Genomic DNA, 19,596 nt, shown 5'->3' on the forward strand with positions numbered 1-19,596 from the left:
TCTTACCATGTTCATCAATTATCAATGTAATGAATAAAATTTTATAAATTATTATATTTTATTCATGTATTAAAAAAAATCAAAACTAAATTTTTTTAAAAAAATTATTATTTTAATTCCTATGAACCCCTTCTTCGGGTTCACTAATGGGGAAGTACAAAATCAAGAAGTTCATCACTATTCATGGTCCCACCATAAATATATTAAAAAATTGGTATGAACCCCAAAGGGGGGTTCACCAATGTAGATGCTCTAAATGATTCATTATCTCTTGAGAAAGAAAACTGTCTCTAAGAGCATCTCTAAAAAAGAACTCTATTTTGATGTTTCCAAACCTCTATATTTGAAGTTTCAATGTGTTCTTCTCCAAAAGTAAAACTTCAAACCTAACTTCAAAATTATTTATATTTTACACTATGGTCCTTATATTTGTCATAGTTGATGTAAATTCATAAAACTTCTATAAATAACTAGTACATATATATAAATATTACATAAATATTAATTAAGAAAATCTTACACTAAAATTTAAAATTATAAATAAAAGTACATAATTAAATATTAAACTGCAAGCAAATACTACATTATTCCATAAAATTATTTCCATAATGCTCTCATATATGATCAACTAGTGCATTTCGAAGTAAGAAATGATTCTCTTTATTTTTTATTTGTAGATTACGAGCCAAATTTTTTTGAAATCGAATATTCTCATAATATGGCTGTTGATAGTTTGATATCATCAAACGAAAAAATCCTTGATCTTTTAAACGAAAGTACAACAAGCAGGGAAAAATGTCATGAGATGATTAAATTACGACTGCAAAATGAAGCAAAAAAGTTAGCTTTTAAAGAAATAAAATAGGAAAATAAAATATTGCTAAAAAACTTAGCTTCTATCGATGATGTTAATATTCGTTAATACATTCGATCTGAACAAGAAAGAATCATACGAAAAATGCGTCAAGAGCAACAACAACAATCATCTTCGGTTACACAAAATTTGTTTGAACAATATTTTGGAGATTTGGGAGGTTCCGGACCAAATTTACCAGACTATTAGTGTTGTTATAATATTTAAATTTGAGTAATAATTATGTCTTCATGTGTCTTTTTAATAAGTTTTTATCATGGGTTTTTGTAATATTCTTGTTGTTTAATTCTAGTTTTAAAATATTATAAATCTTGTTTCAATTTTTTTTAAATTTAATTTCATGTGTAAAACTTAAATTTATAAAAAAAATTTGAAATATTTATGAGATATAAAATTTATAAGGATTAAAACAATAAACAAAAAATATTTAAAAATTATAAAAATGACGTATAATTGTAAGGACCAAAATGCAAATAAAAAGATGAAACTTCAAATTTGAAGTTTTGAAAAGTGAAACTCTATATTTGGAGTTTCACTCTTCAAAACTTCAAATTTGAAGTTTTGAAGTTCCTTTTTGGAGAACAAAAAACTCTATATTTGGAGTTATAGAGTTTCTTTTGGAGATGCTCTAACAATAAAGGAACTAAAATTGCTGATCGGCGTTTGTAATCACAGTGATATAAGAGCACCATTAACCCAAAACCCCAAATAGGGGTGCTTATTCTTTTTTAAATAATTTATGTTGTAAAAGTGATTTACGATGCAACGCTAAGCATCCTTAACATTTTCGTGCTTCAATGGGAAGTTTTTATTTTGGGGTTTTAAAAAAAAATAAAAATATTTTTTGAAAGATGCATTTTATTTATTAAATAAAACATAAAAAAGAAATATTTAAACATAAATTCTAAAATAAAAACGTAGATTTTTTCTTTTTCATCTTTGGGTGTCATTTTGGTCATTTTTATAAATAAAAAATGGTGCTAGTTAGGTCATTTTCATATTTGGGTGTCATCTTGGTCATAAAAACAGTGTTTGGGTGTTATTTTCGTCATTTTGGAAACAAAATTGGTGTTAGCTAACTTATTTTCACATTTGAGTGTCATTTTGATCATAAAAACAGTGTTTGAGTGTTATTTTGGTCATTTTCAAAAAAAAATCGGTGTTAGTTAGATCATTTTCATATTTGGATGTTATTTTAGTCATAAAAACAGTGTTTCAAAAAAAAAATGTTTCAAAAAAAAAAGCTGCTCAATGGCAGCGCGCCACATGCCTTTAAGATATAGTGCTTAGAGCACCCTCATTAGTGAACTTATGGGGGGGGGGTTCACACATATTCCAAAAAAAAAAAATATTAAAATAAGAATAGTGATGAACATGTCTCTCTCCACCCCTTTCCAGTGAACCTGGTTCATCACTGTAGCGCGGGCCCTACGGCACGTGGTGGTCCGCGACTGGTCCGAAAAAATAATTTTTTTTTTTTATAAACAAAAATCATCCAAAAAAAAAAATGCTTTGTGAACCCCTTTCATGGGGTTCACTAATGGGGATGCTCTTATTGTGTTTGTTTAAGCACCGATGCTTCTCCTTTTTCATATATATATATTTTTTTTTTAAGTTGTTAAGCACCCCCGTTAACTAACTTAAGATGATGTACTTTTTATTACAAACACAGTATCTAGCTACTATAAATTTTAATTAGATACACTCCTATTTGAAAATTATGTAGAAATGTCAGAATTGACTATCGGTACACGAAGTGCCATGTTAATTATTGGGATGGTACCTACTAGCTAGGCAATGTCGAGGAATGACCAACTAAAATTTTGTCCCAAAAAATAAAATAAAATAAAATACATGTTGTATAAGTATACATTGGACAAATAATACTAGTAGTTTAGAAGAATTATTAGCATCTTGAAAATTTATTCCATGTATGCATTAACACTGTCAGAATTTTGAATTTATGATTACAATTCATTGATTATTCAAATTAAAGTTTTGAATAATAAGACTATAGTGTGGTAATAAAAACTTTTTAACGTAACATTTCGAGTCATCATGCATAATGCTTTAATATACTCCCTCTATTAAAAATATATATATTTTTTCTAGATTTAATTTTTGTTCTAAAATAAGAAATTTTTAGAATTTGAAGATATTTTATTAATTAATATTGATAAATTGTATACTTTAAAAAACATTGAGAATATTTGAATTGATTAGATATTATTCGTTGATAGTTATTAAAAATGTATTGTAAATTATGAATTTAGTTATAAACATTCATTACATTTTTAATATGTGTAAATATTTTAAAAAATCATTAGTATTTCGAAAACAGAAGGAGTATTTTGAAAGATAATAACCAACTAGCTTAATTGAAATGATTGCATAATCATGGTATACATTACTTCACTTGCGTCTAATCTCGTGTAAGCTCATTTTGATTAGTCCTTCATTAGAGGCTAGTATTGACTATTGAGTCAATACATTGAAACCTTGTTTATGATTTCATGTGTGGACTAGCACTGAATATTGGAATTATCCAACACTTGTATGTTTAGTATTCATGGGTTTTTTTGTTTAGTTTTTTTTTTCTGAACAACTGATAATATTAGAAACTAATGGTCCAACGGGTTAAGACGAATACAACCGGAAAGAAATTCAACGGTAAACTGAAAGATGAGAATAACTAAAGCATGGGTTTTTACATAGTTTTCAAGCTTTTTGTCATGCTCTCCTTAGCCATCCCTATCATTTGCCATGCTTTCTTTTTAGTTTTCATGGTTTTTTTTTTGTTCAACCATGGTTTTTTTAACATTGCTTAGTTTTGATGTTTAGACTTGAAAATACCAGTCTAATTAACTTACACGTCATTTGATCGGTTTTTTTGAAATCAGGTGTTACTGTTATTTTAAAAAGATGGTCTTATATAAGAATTATGAGTAAATAGGTGAGCAGTTATCGTAATTGGTAGATTATATTCACGTTACTATGCTAGTATATGATCGACACACTTCCATAGACTATAAATTGATAGTCCACTTTAATTATCGGAAGTCTTACAGTACAGAAATTATATCACCTAAACCATTCTTTTTATATGTATTTTGCCATAACCTCACTCCCTAAACAACAAGAAAATAAGATTATATTCTCTTTTTGTGTTCTAGTATTTTCTCCAACAATTCCAACTAAGGTAAACTAACCTTAATGTGTTCCCAGCCAGTGTTGTCGACACATTTTCCAGAGGTGCACTACGTACCTTCAAGCAGAATTATTGGGTCATTATTGAAACTTTTATCTGTTTGCAATCTTTTTTCTTCTAATCAAACCCATATGCTAGTTAAATCTTTTGGAAAACAATCCCATCAATAATGTTTCGCGTATCTTTTTAAAAGTTAAATTAAGTGTTGATATTTTCAATTAGAGACAAGCTCATAGTTATCTTATAGCTCACAAACCACCCGGCTATTAATGTTACACATACATTAGTGTTCCTATTTTTGTCCTCTGACAAAGTTTATGGGTTTTGATTTTATGGTCCTTTAAAAAACAAAGACTAAAGAGAAAACTTTTTTAAAAAAGTGAACAGAGGAGCGGACGTCAGCCGTCACATGACGGGAGGAAGTGACCAAGTGGACCGAATAGAAGAAAAGGCCTCGAAAACAGAGAACGGTGCCGTTAGCGGACTAACGGAGATAGAGTGATGAAATGTGGGTCCAACGATGGAGCCGGAGCGTTCCGTCGTCGGTCCAACCAGTGTTCTTGTATTTATTGGACAAATGTATCCGTACGGTCTTGTTTTCTTGGTTTCAAAATCGAACTTTCCTTCTTCACGATTCTTAAGGCAATAACCAATTAACCATTGACTCAGCTCGACAACATCGTCAGTATCTATGTATGTAATACACGTTTTATACTTGCACAGTTACAATGACAATTTGTATATTGATAGGTAATATCTGTTCCTAATTTTCAAAATAATCATGTTATTTAATATTTACAATCAAAATTAAACAAAAAGCTCTAACTGTGTTATTTTCTTTTAACTAGGTAAGATTCGTTTCGTTCAGAATTAAACTATGGAAATATATATGTGTATTTATATATTATAGAATAGTATATTATATATGTAAAGCTATAAAAACTGTGTAAAATTATGTAAAAAGATTACGGTAAAGTGGAGAAGGTATATACTACGTAAATCTTTTACCAAGAAAAAATCTTTATTACTACGATATAAAGAAGAAGTCTTGTTGCACAAAAAAAAAAGTCTTAAATATATTAAAATGATCCACTCTAGCGTCACGAAAATAAAAAATAAAAATCCAAAGGAGGTACCGCTTATTAAAAATTGTCCAGTAAAAACATACTTTTAGTTACAGTTGCCAAGTAAAAATGTGCACATTGTACACTGTGAGATCGAATTTCTATGAACTTATCGTTGTCACAAGAACTTGTCATTGTGTAATGATTATTCTTCCGGTCACCAAAGCATTTTTTACCATCTTATATTTATTGCATATTGTATTGGATAGAATATTCTAAATATTTTAAAATTAATTTACTCCACATTCCACTAAAAACTACAAACAAGTGAAATACAACTTTTTATGCTTCACTCTATTCATTTTTTTAACGAAGAAAAATATATGCTCAACTTTACTCGTCGTCTTTTTGAATGAAAAAATATATTGAAGTGAAAGAATCTCGAACTCTCAACGTCATGGTCACTCAATTTTATTCCATATTTTGCTCTAATAATAATAATTTATATTATTACTTTTTTTACTCTTATTTTCATCATTTCATTCTCTATCATTTTTTCACCTTTTTATTCCAGTATACTCTAATAAAGCCAATCAAAATCTTACTCCTAAAACGAAACTTGATTTGTTGAGAGATAAAAACTTATTATCGTTACTTTTTCCTAATCACCTATGCAAAAAATAATTGTATTTAGAGGAACACTTTACTAAATCAAACAAAAATGCTATGGAATTAAAGTGATTACATACATGACTTAGAGAATGGAGTTAACATGCTCATCTAGGGCACCATGCCTAGTTTTGACTGGTGTAGTATTATACAATAATCATTTCACATTTATTGACTCATAATCTCTATGTTTTATAATGTAGGATGTTTTAGAAGGTCTATGGTATATCTATATCTATGATGGTAGTGTGGAGAGATACAAAATGTAAAATTCAAAATGTAAATGTTTTAATATTTTAGATTAATTAACTTTATTTAATATGTTCTACCAACAATATTTTACAGTTTTTAATGAATGGTTAAATTATTTTTAGTTTATACATTTAATAGTGTTTTTCTTTAAAAAACTTGAAATGTGTGTTTTTATACAAAACACTATACATGATTTGGAAAGTAAAATTTTCTATATATTTTTCTTGTTCTACAAAGATAGATTTTCTATTTTATTAACATACTTTGTATATTTTTGAGAAGCATTAATTAGAAATATTTGAATTCATTAAATTTTATTGGTGGATAATTATTCGAAAGTGTATAGAAAAGTTATATTAAATTGTAAACATTAATTAAATTCTTAATAAGCATGAATATTCTAGAAAATCTTGGTTTCGAGGTAACGGAGAGACTATGAAACATATGGCATATCAAACAATGTTTAAAACTAATATTATATGTTGTGGTTCAGAACTAGTGGATTACGAAATTCAGCCCCAAACGTCTTAGTGTTAAAAAATTTTAAAAATCTATACGTAAAAAAAATCAACAACATTTATCACAACTATATTTTATAGGCTACATGAAATGAATTTTAAAACAAATTATAATATATAGTAGCTCAAACAGCGAGTTGATCAAAAAAAAAAAAAAGTAGCTCAAACAGCGAAATAATTAAAGTACACTACTGTACATACAGCCATAATGCATATTACTGATGTTGGGAGAACTGTATAGCAGAGAAGAAGCAAATAAAAAACTGAAGGGAAAGACAAGACCAACAAACGGCTTCATGGTTCACATACCCTGCAAAGAAAACTTGTTGCTTTCTTTGGCAATATAGCATGGGCTTCCAATATCTTTTGCCCAGTTTTATACTATTATATCATGTACCTTTATTTACATTTTATATAATCACAGTATAACAGTACGTTTAATACATCACTGTTCACTCTACATACGTAAGTGATTTTAAAACTAAATTAGGTAGATCTATTAATTCTCGGTACACAGTGATAAGGAAACTTAAACTAAGACATTGGATTACTCTTTACGTTTCAAAAGAAGATCCATGTTTTAAGAAAAAAGTTGTTTCAAAAAAATACAATTTTTATATTTTTAATGTATGAATTAATGGTAAATTGTAAACTTAAAAAAACATAATTGTGTTTATTAAAATTTTATTGGTTCAAAATTATGGAAAATAGTTAACTACGTAAAATAATGCATTGTTAATCCAAATTTCATATATTTTCTTAATATGTGTAAGGATTCTAAACATACATTTTGTTTAAAATATAAAGAGTATATATAAGTTATAACCATTAAAACCCAAGAACAAAGAACCAACCATGAAATATTTTTGAATAAATCTTAAAACGTGTCCATCTAATAAAAACTTTTTACATTGATTGTTTCCTATTTTGAAAAATTGCTTATGATATTTTTTCAGTATCTCTGCAAAAAAAGCATAGTTTATTTTTATTTGTATTTAATTTATATATCATTAAATTATAACAAATTTAGAGGTATTATATCGCCAATCTCAGTTCCATATAAGTCAATTAGATCAAATACTTAACTAGCTCATGTTCTAATTTTGTGACAAAGCGTGATTTCATATACATGATTACAACATCCAATTAACACTACTTAGCAAATTAGGTGACTTGAAATTTCTGTAAAACTGTGGTCATAACATGCATTTGTAAAGAAAAAACACGCAAGTTTTGCCACCTTTTCGTATGAATGCTATTAGATACGAACACTAGTGACCAATGAGAAGTGTTTCCCGATTGCATCAAAACATTTCAACTAGGATTGGTCAAAGGGTTTCAAACTCAGTTATAGTAATTACTTTTTATTGCAGAATGTAACTTACGACTAATATCTTTCATATTCGCTACTTAATTTACCTCTCGACCCAAATTTAGAAAAGCTAGTGAACTGTAAGGCGCTTTGTTTATACTTTATAGTACTCGCTTAAATTTTGCAGGAAAGAGAGAAAAAATATCGAATTTCAATCACAGTTAAGAAGTAATACAATGATTCCAAAAAAATTACAGTGCATTTTTTTGGCACAACGTCCTAGGTTGTTGTCTGCCACGTTAGCCACCAGCTGTAACAAAAGAGACTGGTAAAGGTTAAAACAATAAAGAACTGCCCGTAACGGTCCTTGATTTTCACAAGCAACTTGCTATGCCCAAATGACAAAAAGCACACTTGTGGTAAAATATAGGAAAAGAAGAAAGCTTCGTACGGAGGTTTTTTAGATTAAAGACTTAATCACCTGCCGTTAAGTATAATTAAGTATTCTGGTCAAAAGTAGGACTGGCCGTGTCTCCGGTATCACGTGACCTGAATCTCCAATTACGAGACCAATTAAAAAAGATTAGTATAATTACTTTATTTGGAGTAATACTGTACATGTTTTTTCTCTTTGTCACCTACCAGGGAAAGGCACGTCCCAGCCGTTGGATCAGACCAATTTTATGTAACACATGTCAATTCATTGACTTGTGCATTTGTTTTCACAGGCGATAATCTCGTCAAATTACTTTTTGAAACAATCGAATTAGATATTTTCTAATTTCCTTTTGATTTATTTTCTTAATGTTCATGTTGCCCATTAAGCATTAATATACATATTAAAATACTAAGTAAAAAAATTAATTATACAACTACTTTAATTTCAGTTCAATATACATTCATTTTTAACGAGTATTCCCTCTATTTCATAAATAAATAGTTTTAGTAAAAAAATTATTTCATAATATAAATATTTTTAATACCTCAATACAACTTTTATATTTATTGAACATTGTATGACTAATTAAATTGTGTATATTTTTATAATCGGTTGAATTTATATATTAAATGATATTTTAACAAATAACCATTTTATTAATATTTGTGTGTTTTAACTAAAAACTACCAAAAATTTAAAACAGAAGAAATATAGTTTTGCTAATTGTCTATATTCCATTTGATATCGCCATTAGCCCTTGTATATAGCTTAAGAGTTCACTCTTTCTTTTGCACAATGCATGAAAAACATTAAAAAACGAGTTGTATGGAAATATTTACATACAAAAATTCATGTTTATCTAGTAAATTTGTGCGATTAATTGGAGAAAATATTTTTTTACAATATACCCAAAAAACAAGTATCGTTAAAGAGCAAAAAAGACCCGGAGTGAACACTTATCAGCCGTTTCAAGATCCTATAAAATAGTCACTTCTTCTCTCTCTCTCTCTCTCTCTTTACTTACATGTGCTCTGCCGCTTTTAAATCTCCATCTTCCTCCCCGTGTCACTCTTTCTCACACTCTTCAAAAAAAACATTTTCTTTCCTCTGCTGCACACTTGAAAATTTCCAGGAATATTTCCAAGAAAAACCAGCCTTCTCTCCAAAAGAAGCATCTTCCTCTTTCTCTCTCGATAACCAAACGGTGTGTTTGTGTTGATTCCATAAGAATAATAACGAAAAGCTCTTTTTTCTTTAACTTTTCCGGGAAAATCTTCTCTTTCCCAACGTTTCTATCTAGCAGATTTCTTCTCCTTCTTTGATAAAGGTTTTTGCAGAGAAGCATCAGTCTTTGTCTCTCTCTTGTTCTTCAAGTTTCTTCCTCTTTTCTTTCAAAAGTCCATCTTTATCTTTGTCTCTTCCTTTATCATCTTTTTGCTTTCTAATGCTCTCTCTCTGATATAAACACAACACAACACAAGTCTAACTAACCGAAAGAGATAAGAAATGGAACCGGAGAAGAATCTTGTTCTCCCCCCGAATATCAAATTCACCGAGCACAAAACCAACACGACAAGAACCGTACCAGGTTTCAACAACCACCACCTTCAACATCCAAGGATTATCCGCATATCCGTCACCGACCCAGACGCAACAGACTCCTCCAGCGACGACGACGAAGAAGAAGAAACACACCAACGCTTCGCCTCAAAACGCCGTCGTATCAAGAAGTTCGTAAACGAAGTAGTTCTTGATTCTGGTGCTGCTAGTACCGGTTCTAGTACTCAAATCGAACCGAAGAGGAGAAGAAGGAAGAGAGCGGTTATCGTCAAACCGGAACCAGCTTCTGCTCCTCCGGAGAAGAAATACCGAGGCGTGAGGCAGCGCCCGTGGGGAAAATGGGCGGCGGAGATTAGAGATCCGCTCCGTCGCGTACGCCTCTGGCTCGGAACTTTCAACACGGCGGAGGAAGCCGCCTTGGTTTACGACAGCGCCGCCATTCAGCTCCGTGGCCCCGACGCTCTCACCAACTTCTCCGTTCCTCCGCCGTCACCGGTCGAGAAGAAGGCCAAAATCAAAGACGACGTCGCTTCTTCCTCCACCAGCAGCGACATACTCCGTTCTCCGGTGTCTGTTCTTCGATCTCCGTTCACCGTCGACGAAACTTCGGCAGTTATCGTCAAGGAAGAGCCCTCGGCGACGACGGTGTCGGAGACTTTCTCCGACTTCTCGGCGCCGTTGTTCGCAGACGATGATTTGTTCGATTTCCGGAGCGACTTTCTCGCCGGCGACTTATTCGGAGAAGATCTCTTCGCAGATACGACGTGCACGGGTATGAACTTTGGATTCGATTTCGGATCTGGATTATCCAGCTGGCACGTGGAGGACCATTTTCAAGATATTGGGGATCTATTCGGGTCGGATCCTCTTGCTGTTTAATAGTATATTTTATAAATAAAATAGTTTACCGGCCGTTTATTAAACGGACGGCGAAGTTTTGTACCGGTGAGATATAGCCGTGATGTTTGTATTATCTTTTTTTTTGGGTACTTTTTGTGGTTATATGAAATGAAATTGTATTAATGTAGTTAATGTTTCAATGGTAATATTAATTAATTATTTACGTTTAAGTTTAAAAGTCACTCTGTTTACTGGGGTGGAGTGTCTTTGCCCTCACGTGCTCTGGGCTCTATCTCCTTTTTATTTTTGGTCGACTGAAAATTCCCTTCATTTTCGGCTTTTTCTATTGGTTTTTCGTTTTTGTTGTTGGTGAGATACGTGTGGTCTCACGTGATGGGAACAATTTAAAAGTTTTGGCTACGTTTTGTTTATTAGTTAAGGATAATCATCATTTTAGAAAGAAAAAAACAAAAGCGCTAAAGACAAGGTTAGAAGCTAATTTTTTATAGAGTTAAAATGTGAATAAGTTGATTCGACAGGTGGATAGACTGAGACTACTAGATACGAGGGAAGAGAGAATCTAAGTTTGATTTGAAATGTGAAATGTGGCCACATCAGAGAAACTATGTTTTGGCAGTTTATTGATAAGTCTCATGAGGTTTACCTGAGAGAAAGCAGTGGGAGTAGTTGATTGACTACAACTCTTCAAACGCATTCTACAAGTTTTTACACTCAATTAAATTGTCTGTGGGATTATTCATTCTGCCATGTTTTGAAATACAATTTTTTTTTAAAATCATATTTTTATTTTTCTTAATCACATTTTTGGGTTTTATTTGTGGTGTCTCTTGAACTAAATTGTCTTCCTAATAGCTAGCTAGGTTATGTTCAGGTATTGTGTGTCATTCTCATATATAAATTGATATGTTGTGATAGAAAACTAACCAGGTCCATGTCGACTCCAGCCTTGTTTGGTCATCCAGTCATGATTTAGTCCTTACCACCCAAGTGAACCATTAATTGCAAAGAAAAGAGACAAGTTTTAACAAGTTTGTTCATGGTCCGCGCGGAGCTCGTTCTATGTGGATTTTATGGGAATACAGCTATGGTTTCCCTTTTTTTTGTCAGCTTAACTATGGTTTCCCACAACTAGTATAATCAATCTATTTCAAAATATGTTTAATATAGAGCAGCTTGCGTGGAATGACTTTAGTCCTCCGCAACAAGAGTAGATACTGGAGCATGTAGAATCATTGAGGTTATTATTTTTCTTTAATCATTGCATTGCATTACTTTTTGGTGAGTCCAGTCCAATGGATCCTTCTTGTGAGAGAACCTAAGATTATTGTCCCATGATTCTAGATTTCCGACGAAGCAAAATTCGGTGTTGGACCTGATGTTCTGTGTCCATCCTGTGGTCATTAGAAGAAAATCTCAATATAAATATTTAAGAGATTGAAAAACAGAGATGTGCAGGAAATAAACGGACGCGTAGGTTAGAGCCGCAACTACTCGAGAAAGAGCAGAGTCATGTCGTTTTCGCTAGATATCCTTTTTTCTTCTGCCGTAAAAGAGGTTCAGAGGCTACATTTCTTTGGCAATTATTTTAAAGTTACTGTATATAAAATTTTGAACAGAATTTATAAGAAATTCAATATTTCAGATAATATTCAGAAATAACCATTCATGTTGCTGATCTTTTCAAGTGTAAGATATACTACATTCTAATAATCTACCGTATAAGGAAAAAAGAAGAAAATAGGTCCAAATATTTATTACGTACACAATTCAAAGATGTACGGGTTGGGTTTATTAGAGAATTTAGAATGTATCTACTATTATGAATCTGTAGATACGGAAAATAAGAAGTATTAAATAGCTAGGTCCCATTTCCTAAAATATTCATGTGAACTACGTGATTTTTCATGCATACCCATCAATGTTCCACTGTACTATAACTTAAACTCGTATGTTAAGTTTTAAAACAAAAACTCTCATTTTAATTCACAGGTATATAACATATTCTACCGACATGATCAAGAAAAGAGAGTAAATGACTGATCTAGTTGTTAAGAACTAATCAAGCGTAAATAGAAGTTTGTTTAATCACTCAAAGGGTCTGACTGGTTCAAACGCAGCAGTTGCGGTTGCGGGAGTTTGTGGATGCGGACGGTTGCGGTTTCTAGCGGTTTTAAGAGATTTGTACGACTGGTACTGTGGTTAAAAATTAGTGCGTTTGCGGGTGACTTATGACTGGGTAACTACCTAATGCGGTTACAGTCAAATAATAAATTAACAATATTTACATTTAATATAATTATAAAAATATCAAAAATTATTAAATTATAATAAATATAAAATTTACATTTAGAAAGTTATAATTTTAATTTTTGAAAATTTATTGAAATTGTTTTTATTATAAATTTTATAATATTAATTAAAACATAATAGATATATTTTAATATTTTCATAATTTCAATTGAAATTTTTTTATTAAATATTTTTACTTTTGTATATATATTGTTTAAAAAAAAAGAAAAAAATTTTACCCTCCCGCAACCGCCCGCAACCGCAAACGCTAGCTGGAGCCAGCTTTTGAATTTACGAGATTCAGAGCAGTTTGAACCGGTGTAGAGCGATTTGAGTGATTGTTACAAACCGTCGACAACTGCTACCAATCGCAAAAACTGCGTTTGTGGGTGGTAGCGGGAAAACCAATCGCCCCCAAAAACAATTCAGTATTGTGTGGATTCAAATGCTCTGCCGCATATCTAAGAGGTTGTTACATTTACACCATTTACATATATTTCGTTATTGAAAAATAAAAATAGTAAAATCACATGACTTACACAGTGCCCTTTCCTGATTTTGTAAGGCTTGAATATGGTCATGGGCCAGAGATACGCATGCATATACAAACAATCACACATTATAATATAGTGTCCCCTCATGCAAAGATTTGGTTTGTCACAAAATTCCAGAGCTCTTGTAAGATTTATTCCAAAAGATAAATGGGGACCTTTTGTGAGATCTTTTCTGTGATTTTCTAATTTAGACTAACTATAGAATAAAAACACATATCATGATAAATCTTTACGTTGATGCATGCATTCAGAACTTATTTCAGTTTTGGTTATTAGAAAGATAGAAAACAAACTCATGCAAAAAAAAAAAGAAGCAATCCTCACAGTTCACGTCATGACTTGATCCAACGGTCCATACTGAGAATTAACAACCATGTATTAGGATTCACTTAATGACACGTGTCAGATATGAAATTGTACGGCTTCAGAACCCCGTGGTCCAGCGAATCTGGACCGTCCATTTGGATTAACAAAAACATGTTGGGTTGGGTCCTTGGATAAGCTATGTGGAATGGTTGAAATTGAACCAGGTGTCTATTAGATACTTTAGAGCTGGGAAGTAATCACTAAACCAATGCCAAATGTGAAGAACGTTGTGAACCGGATCAAACCAGGATTCTTTTATCTGTACCTGACCAGGACTGTCTTGGTTAAAGAACACTGTGTCAAACTTTCAACGCTATCTTGACCTCAGTTAACTTTCCCGTATATATTTTCCGTATTTGATTTTGACTTCTCATCTCTCATTATTCATTCACGTCAATATTCACCAAATTTACAATCATATCCAGAAAGCCTGGTGTCCTGCATGATCGCACTTATCTGAATCGAGCAAGAGATGTACCTCCTATTAGTTGTATTTCGACTATTGTCATTTACCAATATGAACAAAATATTAGTGTAACAGTACATGTGAGTATATCCTTGTCTAGCGGAAAAATTGAGAAAGACAGGAAAACTCTAAGATTAATATTAATTTTTGGTTTACACAGTTATATTTGTGAAACCAAGATCTCAAATCAACACAATACGCTATATGTTTGGGTGGATGATACTGTTAATTAGTCGACCTACCAAAAGTATTCTTAGAAGAATCTTAAGACATGATTTAGTTTTTTAACTTGCTGACAATATTGTTTCAAAAGAAGTCCATGATATGTAACTCCAAACCTATGATTGACTTTGGTCCACCGACATTCAAGATATAGTGATATAAATAAAAACTTTGATATATATGTAGTGTATGTTTGTACATATACACACTGTCTACATATTCATATGATATAAACTGTACAAATTCAGATGCTAAACATTTTTAGAATGTATAGTAAGAAAATACATGTGGGATAGAAGGTGAGTGAGACAGTGTCTCATGAAAAGTGGCAGAGACACATTAATAAAAGAACATTAAAAGGAGGACCAAATAAATTAAATGATGCCTTTTAATTTCATATCTCACGTACCATTCTCGTGCTATTCCCATACACTTAACATGTTTGCTCTGGCTTCTTCCTTTTAATTGACTGAACTAACCTTCCAACTACTTTTTCGGCTATGTTATCTCACATTTCTATTCTTAGTTCCCTCGCCATAATGCAACAATCTAATTTGAGTTTGAATATTTGTACTATAGGTACCACAACGTTACTATTTTCCTACGTTAAAGTCGCAGCTTAAAGAACATCATAAATATCCCCGGGTTATAAGGTTCGTCTATAACATTTGTCTTGTGAAGGCTTTGATCATCTTTTACGTAATAGTATTTGTCTTTTTTTTTTGGACAACAACGTACTAGTCTATAATTGAAAAATCTTGACGTACATTTAAATGTCTAAATGAACATTTCCTATACTAAGACCATCTCCAATGTATTTTTCTATTTTTACCTCTAAAATAGATGAACTCTATAATAGAGGTGGGTTTTACTCCAATGTATTTTTTCTAAAATAGAGATCTCTATAGATATAGCAAAATATAGAGGAATGCTATTTCTTCCTCTATAAATAGAGGAAAAAATAGCAATCTCTATTTTAGAGGCAAAAATAGAGATGGGTTGGAGTGATTTTGCCTCTAAATGCTATTATAGAGGTAGAAATAGAGGTGGGTTGGAGATGCTCTAAAATCATAAATAAAAGGACGACTTAACTAGCAACATATTACAACTTTCGATAAATTGAAGCTCGATATCTGCTAAAAGCTCGGTTTCAAGTTCGAATCCAGACTTAATACAGAAACAAGAATAGTTTATCGTATCGTATTTGTATGATCAGTTCAAGTGTATAACAGGTTAATGAAATAATGTTCTTTTCAAAACGTTTTAATAATGGTTTGAATATCATGTTTTATCATGTTTAAAGTCGTTAATGGTAGTTTAGTGACAATCTTTTGGGGTTTTGTATGTATCTACATCAGTTCTGAGTTTGATTCTCTCCGGAAACTAAGTTATCACTATTTGGCAAGTTTGAGCTTGGGCATCGGTCTATGTAGTTTAATGTAGTTTACATGATGTGCCGTAACATATGATTGGTCCACTTTTTAACATTAGTCGGAAGGTATTCCAAACTCGGATTTGGCAGTGTGGTACGCTTTCGGACTAGTTTAATCTGTAGTATTAAGTGCTTTCTTTCCGGGGCCAACCGGATCAACCGTTAGGGCTTATCAGAAAAAAAATGTTTAAAGCCGTTGCCCAAAGACTCGAAGTAAACATTATGGGCTAATAAGAGGCTTTGAATGGCTTTGTCGAATTAACTAAAATGGGCTCTCTAGCAATACATTCAATACTTAAAACCAATCCAAGCCATTCACATCATGACATGATCTAACGGTCTCCACTGACCAGTAACGACCATGTGTGGGACCCAGTAAGCTGTGAAAATTTTCGCTTTCAGATTCCGTGGTCTAGCGAATCTTGATCCTCTACTTGGTGGGCGCCAACGGTAAATTGGGCTTTTGTGACCAATTAAGAATTTTGTTCCGTCTGACTTCATAAAAACATGATTAACCACAAATCCATTAGAGTTGCTTAATGATTATTTGTTGATAAAAACTTTAGATAAAAAAACACTTAAATTTTGTGCCTCAATACTAGTTGCTTATCTAAAGGTTCTTAATAGGATTACTTTGGGTTAAAATTGCACAATTGAAAGATTAGAGGTCAATAGAAAGGTCTGTTCTGCAAATCTGATAGTTTTGGGGTAAAAAAATAATTATCCAAAGACAAAGGATCAGACTTGAAAATTAGCCAAGAATGACCGTTAGAGCTCACGAGCTTTCTCTCCCGGATCTGGAGCACGACGGTGGAGGATCCGGCGACGGAAAAGCTTGATTCCATGGCAGAGGAGAGCTGAGATGGGTTACCTGGATCGAAAGATAGGAGACAAGCTGCAGAGGACCGACGACGAGGATGAACATCTTCATGATGTCTATGTAGTAGCAAAACATGTCGGAGAAGAAGTTCTTGACCTTGGGCTGGATCTTGTACCGATCGAACCAGGCGGATCGAGCCAATTCGACGAAGACGAGAGGGAGAGGATCGAGCCAATTCGACCAAGACCCAACACGTGTCCCACAAGCACCCGGTTCTTCTATCTTCTCTTTACGCATCGTTCTTCACATTAATCCCATTATTCTGTTTTTTGGTTAAATCTTTATTATGCTAAGCACCAACCCCCCCCCCCCTCCCCCCCCCCCCCCTCGGCCGCCCCTAAGCATCCTGGTTGAAGTCACCACCCGTTCACCTCTTAAACGCTTAACTATTTCCATACCTTTAAACAAAAAAAACCATTACCATAATATCGAATTATAATTTTAAGGTAAATTTTCTGAATGTAAAATGTGCCTCTTATATTTTTTCTACAGCAGTTTACATTTTTGTTTTGTCTGACTTTTCAGTATTTTACTCACATTTAAAAAAAAAAAGATATTGTTCTGAAATTGCCGATTATTAACAGAATAGAAAAAACTGCAAAAGACTAGAAATAAACAACAAAGGGAGTATTATTCACGAAGTGATACATAACAGTTTCACACAACTTATTCACTTTCAATATGGAAAACACATACATATATAGATTAATAAGTTTCCGTATTTCATAATTTCACGAAACAAAGATATACTTGGTATATTGCCGTATCTGATATCCCCTTATCATTTGAGGGAAATAGAGCCAACCACTAGTCACAACCATAAATGTCATTGTAAGCATCCAAGACACCACAGGTCTCACCGTCCATCGCTTCCCAAACTTTGACCTTTTCACCACTATTTCTGTCGCAGTACAAACCCCATTTAACACATAGAATAAAGTGACCCCCCCAGAAGGCGTTTCATGGCCGCTTGTGTAGAAGAATATAAGTTCGTGAAAGAGACCAGAGGCGAGGAACGCTGTTGATGCTCCGATGAATTTAGACAAACCAGATTTGCTTTTGGATCTTCCCCGCAGAGGAGAGTAGATGCCTGACCGGAGAATAGACGAGACCATTGGATTCCACCGGCGACCCCAGAAGTCTTGAAGAGAGGTGGCCAAGTAAGGTTCATCGAACACTGGCTCAAGATCGCACCCAAGAATGATAGTGAGCATAGATTTGAGGAGGTTTAATCCAAGCTCAAATGGCAAGTACATATATAGAGGGTATATGCCCCATAACAGAACCGGGGGAAGATTATATTTGTAACCTCGCACATGGAACATAAACAAAACTCCAACTGTTGCAACTTTAGCGGCTAAAATCCATTTATGGAAATTAAATTGAGATTTAGGGTTTTGTTCAAGTTTCTTGATGGGAAAGCAAGTGAAGCAGATAAATTGAAAAAGACTTGAAGGACGTGGGGAAAGAGAACCTAAATCAAATGCAAAGAGCATGAGCTTTAAAGTTGCCATCCCTGTGAGGAAAAACATTATGGGGAAAATGAAAAACCAAGAGGAGAAGAGCATTGGAGAAACAAAGAACTGAAGACACACCGGAAGAATAAAGAGTAATCGAGGAACCCCAGCTTTGATTCTAGGTGGTATGTAGTAACAATAACTTACCGAGACTATTGCTGAAACCCACACTAGGGCAAATCTTTTGATTTCTTCCTCCATGTTTTACTTTTTTTTTATGTGTGTTGCTGGTGATGATCTCTTCCAATTAGCGAGGTTTTATAGGGCTTTTTGCAAAATTGACCTACAACTTAAAGTCAAACACAAAACTAACCTCCCTTTTTTTTGAAAATTGGTTTTGCCCTATTCACCCCACAAATTCATATAATTTACGAAAATGCCATCAATTTTTTTTTTTTTTTTTCGAAAATGACATTTTTACTCTCTCACCCCCATCATCTTCAAGTAATTACAAGATTGTCATTGTCATCAATACCACAACCACCATGAACAACCAATTTGAAGCTCTTAATGCTCCCAAAATCGATTTACCCTTCTTCTTTTTCCATTCTTGTGAACTAAACACAACATATCTCTCACTTTCTCTCCACAATGAGCTAAAAAAACCCAAGATTTTGATTCTAAAATTTTTATGGTTCATAAAGTCATAGAAGCTAACGATTATGGGTGGGTGACTTTCGTTTGTGATTCTGTGTGCTTGAAGAAGCCTTATGTATGCTAAGGAACTTATCTCACCAATTTAAGGTATGAAATCGAGTTTTTTTCCAGATCTGTTCGTCAGACGACTTACTTGGGAAGTCGTCTCGCTGTAGACGACTTACCTTTCAGTCGTCTGGCTGTAGACGACTTACCTGGAAGTCGTCTGGTCAACGCAGAGGTTATTTTTGCAATTGACTTTGAAATCTGTAACCTGAGACGACTGAAAGTTAAGTCGTCTACTATTGTTTGGTTTCAAAAAAAATTCCAAAGAACCTAGACGACTTACATTTCAGTCGTCATAGGTTAGTTTTGCATTTGACTGGATAATTTCAGAAGTTTGACTTCCCCAGACGACTTACATTTCAGTCGTCTGGCGAAAATTAAAATAATAATATTTTTTTTAAAGTAAACGAC

At 32.8% G+C, this 19,596-nt stretch overlaps 2 protein-coding genes across 2 annotated transcripts; one reads left to right on the forward strand and one right to left on the reverse strand.

The window, feature by feature from the left end:
- Positions 1 to 1,397: 1,397 nt before the first annotated feature.
- LOC103861437 (ethylene-responsive transcription factor CRF2) lies at positions 1,398 to 10,969 on the forward strand. Its single transcript, XM_033286703.1, has one exon. The coding sequence runs from the start codon at positions 9,843 to 9,845 to the stop codon at positions 10,773 to 10,775; it is 933 nt and encodes a 310-aa protein (XP_033142594.1). The 5' UTR covers positions 1,398 to 9,842; the 3' UTR covers positions 10,776 to 10,969.
- A 6,728-nt stretch (positions 10,970 to 17,697) lies between these two features.
- Positions 17,698 to 18,222, reverse strand: LOC103861766 (probable long-chain-alcohol O-fatty-acyltransferase 9). The gene has a single exon (XM_009139473.3). It carries the CDS (start codon positions 18,220 to 18,222, stop codon positions 17,698 to 17,700), a length of 525 nt encoding a protein of 174 aa, XP_009137721.3.
- Positions 18,223 to 19,596: the final 1,374 nt, after the last annotated feature.

The sequence above is a fragment of the Brassica rapa genome, chromosome A03 (assembly GCF_000309985.2).
Source record: "Brassica rapa cultivar Chiifu-401-42 chromosome A03, CAAS_Brap_v3.01, whole genome shotgun sequence".
Classification (NCBI taxonomy): domain Eukaryota; kingdom Viridiplantae; phylum Streptophyta; class Magnoliopsida; order Brassicales; family Brassicaceae; genus Brassica; species Brassica rapa.